The following is a 9,119-nucleotide window of genomic DNA, read 5'->3' on the forward strand; positions in this document are numbered from 1 at the left end:
ATGTGATAATAAGTAATAGTGTGTGCAATACGTCTTATTGTTAATACTCATCTGAAAAGAATTGTTTCTTTAACAACTCCGCCTTCAGTATAAACATTGGGAACTTTCCTTCATATGCATAATATAACATTACTTATGCAATAATCTGCATCTGGATCACATTTGTATTGTATGTTGCATTAATTAATACTCGAAGAAGAGACTACATCATCTACAGCTGTGATTTAATATGGACAGTTTGCAATTGGTTCTCGTGGTCATTTTTACATTCGTTTGCGGTGTAATATGTACCTTGGCGTTGCAGTTTTATTTGTTCAAGAGGTATTTGGAATCAGGACCTCAGGCTGCTCCGCCACAGAGACAGCTGCAGCATGGCAAGACGCAATTACCTAAAGAACTGGTGGAACAGATGCAGGAGGAGCGGGCAAACTCCAATAATAGTATGGCCCGACAGGCGATGTCTCAGGGTAATGAGAATTTGGCTATAAATCTTACGCTGCAATTCCTCTTCAACGAGTTGCGAAATGCCGAGCGAGTGCGTCTGTGGCTTTATAGGAAATTAAATAATGAATTCAAGGAGCTTCTAACGCAGTCGACTACCGCCAAGTTATTAGACAGTGTGAAAGTGAGAATTATTAACTAAAACAATTTTGAAATGATATGACAAAAAACATTTGTTGTAAATCTTTGTGTAATACATTTTCTGTAATTGTTTGCAGTTAAGAGACTTGAACCTTGGCACGCAATTTCCGACGATAAAGGGTTTGGAAGTCGCTGATTCAAAAATTGATGCCGATACAGGTTTGCTGGAGTCTCTGGACTTGGCCTTAGATTTACATTACTCAGGAAACTTTCAATTGTCTATAGATGTTAAGATGCTGCTCGGTAAAACAGCCTATATGGCGCTGCAAGGTATTATATGTATGATAAGAAAAAAGAATTATAATATTGGGGAGAAAGTTTTTCGTATTTTTTAAATTCAAAATTATGTAAACAATATCTTCGGCAAAAAATGAAATTTAAATTTAAAAAAATTTTAAAGTTTGAAATCTCTACTTTCGAAAAGTTACTATATCCTTTGAGTTTCTATGATTTTAATTTTTACATAGAAAAAATTACGAACTGAAAAAGATAAAAAATTTTCTTTTCACTTTGAGGGTCTTTCACGTGCCCGAAAATTTTCGATTATCTATCATGAAAGCTTGAAGTTTTACCTAAAATCTTTTTTTTTAACGTTCCTATGATTTTTTTGTTTCTCAGTTATTCGCGAGTTAAATAAAGGAGCATTCTGACTTTGATTGCTCATGATGAATTCTATAAAAATCATTATATTGCAATTAAAAAAAACTGAAATTTTGCTCTAGCGAATGATATAACGAAAATTTCGCAATAAATGAAGAATTTTTGCTTAAAAATACGAAGAAACTTTTTCTCCCCAGCTCAATATTATATTTTTTTATACATTATAAATGTTTATAGTAAAGCGTATCAGTGGTAAAGCTAGGCTGCAGTTTACTCGCGTACCGTACACGCATTGGTCATTGAGCTTTTATTCTGATCCGATCTTGGAGCTGGAAGTACAATCACAGTTTCAAGGTCGTCAGTTACAGCCACAGATAATTTCAATCATTACTAGTCAGATTAGAAGAGCGGTGAAGCGGAAGCATACTCTACCTCGTTATAAGATGCGTTACAAACCGTTTTTCCGAAGATTGAACGACGAGGCTGTGGATCTCTCAGAAGTAATAATATCTCCCCCTTTTAAATTTATTCATAGCTTTAAATAATTCACTCGTATATTTGCTAAAATTTCAATTCAAGAAATAAAAATTAGCTTTTATAATTTTTATTTTAATTTATTTTCATATAATATCTTAATCTATATTTCCAGGTTGCAAGTACTCAGCTTACTCCAGGATATTTGGAGGTCACACTATTGGAAATTAGCAGACTAAATCTCGCACCTATCCTTCTCAATAACGGCGAAGATGTATCGCAGATAGAAGTATATTGCACCATGAGCATAGATTCCACCCCTTGGATTTATTTAACGCAGTATAATGGGATTCCATATATGGTGCTAGACTTAATCATCAGTAAAACGGGCTCTCAGCAGTTGGGTGTAGTGTTCAAGCAAGAAATTGTATCAGAGATCGGCCAAATGTGTGTACTAGTTGAGACTATAGTATCCGGCAGTCCGGCGGCGATCGCTGAAATGAGAAAGGGCGATATTTTGGTAGCAGTAGACAGCAAAAAAGTGTCGAACATGAACCAAGTAGCGAAATTTGTCAAGTCTGCTGTACAGCGACGTTTCATTATCAGGGTAGAGAGACGGTATTCGAAGGCAGATTCGAACGAGAGAGGACAAAAACCAGATAACGAGAAAATGCTTTTCGCAGAAAGGAAGACTTCGAAGAGTGATTCAGTGGGTAAGCTAGACAGCCCGAGCGTAGAAGACGCCGGAAAGATGAAATTTGAAACACAAATCAAGTTCTCTGATCTACGAGATTCTGACACTGATCTCATGGATACCCGGTTGGAAACTAACAAGCTATTCAAGAGAAGAAAAAGCAGCATTCAGACAGAAGAAATCGCCCAGACACCGGATACTACGCCGTCTCGACGAATCTCAACGATCTCCACGTCGTCGGTGTCATCCAGCAATGTTCAATTTTACCTTCCGGACGATAGTAGCACAAATAATATTGCTGATCTGTATCACAACACGAAAGAAAAACCGTATACCTCTCTGATTATCTTCGAAGAGACCAAGAGCTTCCGGATTGATTCTGAATTGCAATATTTAAATGTAGGTGTATGGGGCCGTGTGAAGGGCGGTGAAACACCACCGAAACTGCTAGGCTACATAAATGCACCTGTAAAATTAATCCTGTCGCAATGTTGCACTTCCACGACTGGACATTACTTAAAATGTCATGCTTTGTTGCCTCCAGATAGTGGTAGGTTTCAAAAATTATCGTTTCATTTTTAATTTTATAACTACAAATATATATTATACAAGGTGTTCTGCAAGTTTTTTTTATCAAGCGCTTTTGTATAGATAGAGCGAATTAAACTGAGTCGAAAAGTTCTCTACCATTTTATTGTGTAATTTTTGCAATAGTTAACAAGATATTAATTATTAAAAGTCGCTGAATATTGATTTTCATTTAATTTTTTACTCAAATATCAACTTTACAGAAAAACAGCGAGAGACAAAATTGTTTATTTTCTTTACTCTATCTACACAAAAGCGCTTGGCAGAAACTTACGGGGCACTCAATATAATTATATATAAACATAGTTTTGTCTGATAAATCTTCTCAAGTGAATTTGAAATAATAAAAAAATAAATATTTCTCTTACATTGAAATTCTGATAAATTTTGTCAGTTCTAAAGAGAATTAATTAGAAACAAGTTTAAAGAATTAATTTTGGAATTTCTTTTAAAGCTTCTTTAGCAACGTCGTACGTAAGACTGCAGGGTTATTCGGGATTCGATCCAACACTCTGTTACGGCGACATCTTGCTATCGTATGTATGGGAATCTTGTCAACCAAGCGATCTCACAGTCAACGATATTGGAAAGAAAGAAAACGCAGAAACTGCCAAAATTCAACCGATTCCAAGTGAAGAAATCACTGACAAAAAGATACACGATTTCATCAGGACGCATTTTCACAGAGCAACACACTGCGATTTTTGCACGAAAAAGGTAAGTATGGCATCCATTGTAAATCCATAATTTATTTAATAATTCAAATTGCCTTGATGAAAATCAATAAAATTATCAATTAATTACACTGAGAAAAAAAATAGTCAATTTTAATAATAATAATAATAAATATTAATAATAATAATAAATATTTGTTCAGTACTAATTAAATATTTATTTACTTATAGTAAATAAATAGTTGTTCAATAAAAAGAATGATTGTTAAATCAAATTAATGATTCTTGTACCGAATAAATATATCTTTATATTTATTAAATATTTAGGTGGTAGATTATTAGAATTGAAACTGTATATTTTTCTAAGTGTGTACATATCTTTCTTTTAATTAATGTTTGTGATATCCAAAGGACAGAGAGAGAGGGGGGGGAGGGGAGGGGGGAGGGGGGAGGAGGAGGGGAGAGAGAGAGAGAGAGAGAGAGAGAGAGAGAGAGAGAGAGAGAGAGAGAACTCTGTCAAATGTAAGATATATTACATCTATATAATCTAAATTAAAAAATAAATTTTTTTATTTTACCAAAATTTTATTTTATTTTATTTCTCTATTTTATTTTACTTAATGATCCAGATTGTTTCCTGTGCAGATTTGGTTAAAGGATGCAGTACAGTGTCGAGACTGCGGCATGGTATGTCACAAAAAGTGTGAGGCACGTTGTCAGGCGTCTGGCACCTGCGGTGCAGAAAGTCTAGCAACTTTGGCTCTGGAGGCGGACGAGATCGTCGTCGGCGAACCAAATGTTGGGGATATCTCTAGCCCGGAGATCTCTCTGACTGAATGCGAAGATAACGTACAGGTACTCAAGACGTAGAACCTTAGGGCGTTTTGCTATCCGCGAGCGTAATCATTTTGTATTGCGTTATATGATGCTTCCTATATGAGACAACAGGTTTCGGACTGAAAGAAAAAAGACACTTAATGTTGTAAAAACACTATTGGCATTTAGAAAGTTCCAATTTATATTTAAGAGAAACTCTTATCTTGATAGTAATTTTTAATATTAAGTTAAAAACGATATGGTATTTTGCTTTCTAGTCCGATGCTGTGAATCTTATAACTAAATAATTAATATTAGTAACATTATTTTGTATGATTGTATTATAACTTATACACTGCAATATTTCTTTACGTTTACATGAATGAGGAGCACTTTCAAAATGCATTTTGTCCAAATTACGTTTTTTGAGTTAGAAACGGCATAGAGTTAGTAAAAAGATGTTTTAAACAGTTCAAAACACGCTTAATTGATGTTTTTAATATGTTTTAAATATATTTTTTTATAGTACTGTTTAAAACATATTGAAAGCATTAAAAATATATTTAAGAAAAAACACAATACATTTTTAAAAAACATTCTTAAAAAAAAGTATTAGTCTTACCAACCCTGCGGCATAGTTAGAAAGACTCATATTTTAAGCTACTCTACGATGTTCTGGAAGCATTTTTTTATCATCAATTTATATACTGAAAAAAGTCTAGACATTCGAAGTATATTATAATATGTCCTTTAATTAGAAACAAACAAAATATATTCGTTTAACATTAGAAATAGTTTAATAATTTTGTTTAACATTTTACATTTTATTGATTGGCAAATTGTTATTTTCTGTAAGACACGTAGTTTCCTTGTGGCTTTCTTCTTCATTTTCCAAAAATTATAAATTTTGGACAAAACGCGTTTTGAATCTGCTCCTCAAATATGCAATTTACATTAACATCATGACATACGTTGAATCAATTATATTAGAAGTGCTCCATGATTTATTTATTCATTTTTTAGAAATCACATTTTACGTTCCTCATATTATAATTTAGATATTGCCTAATATTCATATCTATCAATGTAAATAAAGAATATTTAAAAATAACATAGAAAATATTATATGATATATTATATGATATATTATATAATATGTTTATGTTATATATTATATAGATATAGATAATATATAATATACAAAAAGTATAACTAATATTCTATATATGATATTTAAAAGTGATATCTTTATTTATAATATTTATTATTTAAAAGTATTTTTAAATGTAGCAATAATGGACTTTGTTTCGCATTTTGAACATGTTCAGTTTTATTCAATTGTTTTTATTTATTTATAATACTTTTTTATCGAGTTATATTAATAAGATTAATTTCTATGTGATATTAATTTTGTTGATATCGTTCTGAATACTGATCACATGGATAGAGCAAATAATTATCATTATTACATATCGATGAAATATTAGAGCGTTTAATGACATGTCACATGATTAAGGGACTGTACAATTTTCGAAAACTCACGTGTGTCTTCAAATGCATTTATCTTGATATTTTGTATATATAGCAGAGATTGTTAAGCGTGACTTGCATTTTGTTGTTGGCAATAAAATGAACTGAACATATGCACGGGGAGGTGAAGGTTCTTTGTAAAGCTTGCACCTTGACCTTGCCTTTGTTCTCAATGAACTACATATAAGTAGATAAATATGTTTAATTTTCTTTCTCATATGAGATCAACAGTGTTTTTATTTTCATCAATTTTTAAATTTTTAAAACTTATTAATAAAGCATATATTCTACATATGTGATGTTTGTGAGTAGTCTACAAAAGAAAATATTTTAAAATTATTCTAAATAATTATTTTTGTAACTTTTTAACGCAGATTTCTATGACGTGAATATACAGCATTCAAATTTATTTATATTTTATTTCAGTCTAATATGTCTTAGAATTTAGATAGCGATAAATTGGCAATTATAAAGCATTTCGAAATTTCATAAATTGTATACTTTTTTGGTAAAACGACATACACTTTGAAAAGCAATTTTGCACTTTTAATTTATTATTTTACGAGTAGCTTATTATCGTAAATGGTGAAAAGATATTAATCTATTTGAAATCCATTGATCGATTAATTAGGGCGCAAGTATGATGGCCGTGAAGGCTAGTATAGCTAACACTCTATTGGGCCTGAAGAAGGCTGGAAGTACCAGTTGCTTGGCCCCACCGGCTTCCGGTATTGGTCTGGCATCTCGAAGTCTCCCTCCAAGTCCCTGTGCATCCCGCAAGGTAGAATAATAACACACATTTGTTCGTCCGAAGCGGAGAAGGTGCTCAATTTAAAAAAAATTTTTATCTGATGAAAATGTTTAATTTATTAGCATTATAATGCTAATGAACAGAGGATATAATGGAAAAATTTAAGGCAATAACAATTCGAATATAATTATAAATAATTATATTTTATAAATCATTATATTAATTGATATTTTTAATTGAAAGATTATATTAAAAATATATTGAAACATCATGTTTTTTAATTAAATTAAAAATGAATGTTTTTCTATATTCCGTATTTTTTATCTTCTAATTTTTAAATTGTATTAAATTTTAAATGGCCAAGGCACTGTAATTTCAGTAAAACATTTTTTCTCCTTGCATATCATTATGCAACTTTCCATTTTACTATATATATTTTTTATCTGAGTTACATCAAATCTTCTCCGCTTCACCTTCTTCCATGTTTTCTCAAATCTAAAAAAAGAAGAAAAAAGAATGTGCTCTGAAAATTTTTCATATCTTATAGTTCTTTGCTTGTGTGTTTATTCGCTTTATCATTCCTTCATCAATCATGCCTTACCATCCAAGATGAACTTGCTAATTCTCACATAAGATGCAAGATAAAGTGATTAATAACTGTGGATACTAACGATAAACGATAGAATTTGAGGCAATTTTGATCCAATTAATCATTAATTTTTTATAGATCATTTGTTTATGAATATCTGAATTCTTTAAATTTCCTCTACTTACAATTAGTGAATGGTTACTGTAATTTACAGACTATTATTTCTATCATAAGAGAGATGTAATATTTATCACTTGCTCGAAACTGCTGCAAGTTTTCTCATTGACGAGGATTTTCAACAACACTGATGAACGCTGATCACAACACTGATTGCATTGCAATTGCACTTTAACACTGGAGGCAAGCTTCCACACGGTGATCATATAGATATAGGATGATCAATGCGACTCACACGCATGATCGGTTCGACTGCTTGATTATGTTTCACTTTCCGAATCGACATAACATCGAACGAGGATACATCTTTTGAAGAGCGCGTCGCATTAATCAATTTGATGAAATTGTTGAAACGTTTAGAATTCATTGGCTGGAGGTCTGGGAATAAGTCCTGACCTCTTGGAGGGTGCTGAGCCAAGTGTTGCAGCTCCACTTATGGCTGGCGACCTAGATGACGGTCTTATGTCGAGGGCCAGGGATACCGGCAAATTCTTATATAAATACTTGGAGCCGCAGGAACGCGTCGAGAAAATCAACACCATGGTACGTGATAGTTTTTTTACATAAATTATTTCGAAATAGTCGAAAAGGTAATTGGAGAGATTTATCTACGGTTCTTCATGAATTATTAAATTGAATAAAGAGTCTTCCTCATCGAAGATTTAAAACCTTTAAACATTGAATTACCATGATTTTAATAATGATAAGATTTCTTGCATACAAAGTCAATACAAAAATTTAATTGTAGGAATCTGTTAAATAAGTATATCTTTTTTTGCAGATGGGAAAATTGAAGAACGCGCTAGATGCTGAAACTACCTCAAGATTAGAACTGTCCCAGAACGGAGACGCGGATAGCATGAAACTGATCGCGCAGAGCGACCTGCGAGTACAGGCACTAAGCGTGCTGTTGTTGCACTACTGCGCCGGCTTACAACACGCGCAGGAGGTGGTGGACCGACAAAGCAAGGAATCTTAACAGGCATTCAATTAATATGACAGCTTTAAGAAAAAAGCGCATTTTCTCCCATTTCTCTATAAAACAATTGAACGTAGAAAATGTAGTGATATTTTATAATGAAATAATTTGTTCACCATTTATTTCACAGTAAACAACGACTGGGTAATACTAACACTATGTTACAATCATCAATTTTATAATGTTGATATTGCCAGTTTTTAATATGAATTGATTATAATATTGAAATTGTAATGTTCAGACTGTATAAAATGCTGTATCAGACTGTATAAAAATGCACAGAAATATTTATATTACTGCACAGATAATAAGGAGCAAGTATCTAACAGTATTTATATTAACATTCCATTGGTGTAGATATCACAATCTTGTACTTTTTCTTGTTTCTACTTGTATAATATTTACTGTATAATATTTACTGTAATATTTTAGAAAATGTTACTTATGTAGCATTATTATAACGTTACATAACGATACATTTTAATGTTGATGTAACTTTATAAATATTATACTATATTATTATAATATTACAGAGAAGAAGAGAGGGAGAGAGAGAGAGAGAGAGAGAGAGAGAGAGAGAGAGAGAGTGTGTGTGTGTGTGTGTT

General features: G+C 32.1%; 1 protein-coding gene across 1 annotated transcript; it reads left to right on the forward strand.

Moving 5' to 3' along the window:
• The first annotated feature begins 229 nt into the window (after window positions 1–229).
• Window positions 230–8,514, forward strand: LOC105624646 (PDZ domain-containing protein 8). The gene is made up of 9 exons (XM_012206002.1): window positions 230–625; window positions 720–912; window positions 1,480–1,742; window positions 1,892–2,960; window positions 3,453–3,715; window positions 4,318–4,527; window positions 6,650–6,799; window positions 7,896–8,078; window positions 8,317–8,514. Exons 1-9 carry the CDS (start codon window positions 230–232, stop codon window positions 8,512–8,514), a joined length of 2,925 nt encoding a protein of 974 aa, XP_012061392.1.
• The last annotated feature ends 605 nt before the right edge of the window (window positions 8,515–9,119 follow it).

This window comes from Atta cephalotes (genome assembly GCF_000143395.1).
Source record: "Atta cephalotes unplaced genomic scaffold scaffold00084, whole genome shotgun sequence".
Lineage (NCBI taxonomy): Eukaryota > Metazoa > Arthropoda > Insecta > Hymenoptera > Formicidae > Atta > Atta cephalotes.

What these genes read in the sequence shown, in the direction of transcription:
- LOC105624646 (XM_012206002.1), top strand. Translation starts at nt 230, where the DNA reads ATGGACAGTTTGCAATTGGTTCTCGTGGTCATTTTTACATTCGTTTGC. An exon ending in TTTGTTGCCTCCAGATAGTG is followed by an intron (nt 2,961 to 3,452) that starts GTAGGTTTCAAA and finishes TTTCTTTTAAAG; the next exon opens with CTTCTTTAGCAACGTCGTAC. An exon ending in GTCCCTGTGCATCCCGCAAG is followed by an intron (nt 6,800 to 7,895) that starts GTAGAATAATAA and finishes TGAAACGTTTAG; the next exon opens with AATTCATTGGCTGGAGGTCT.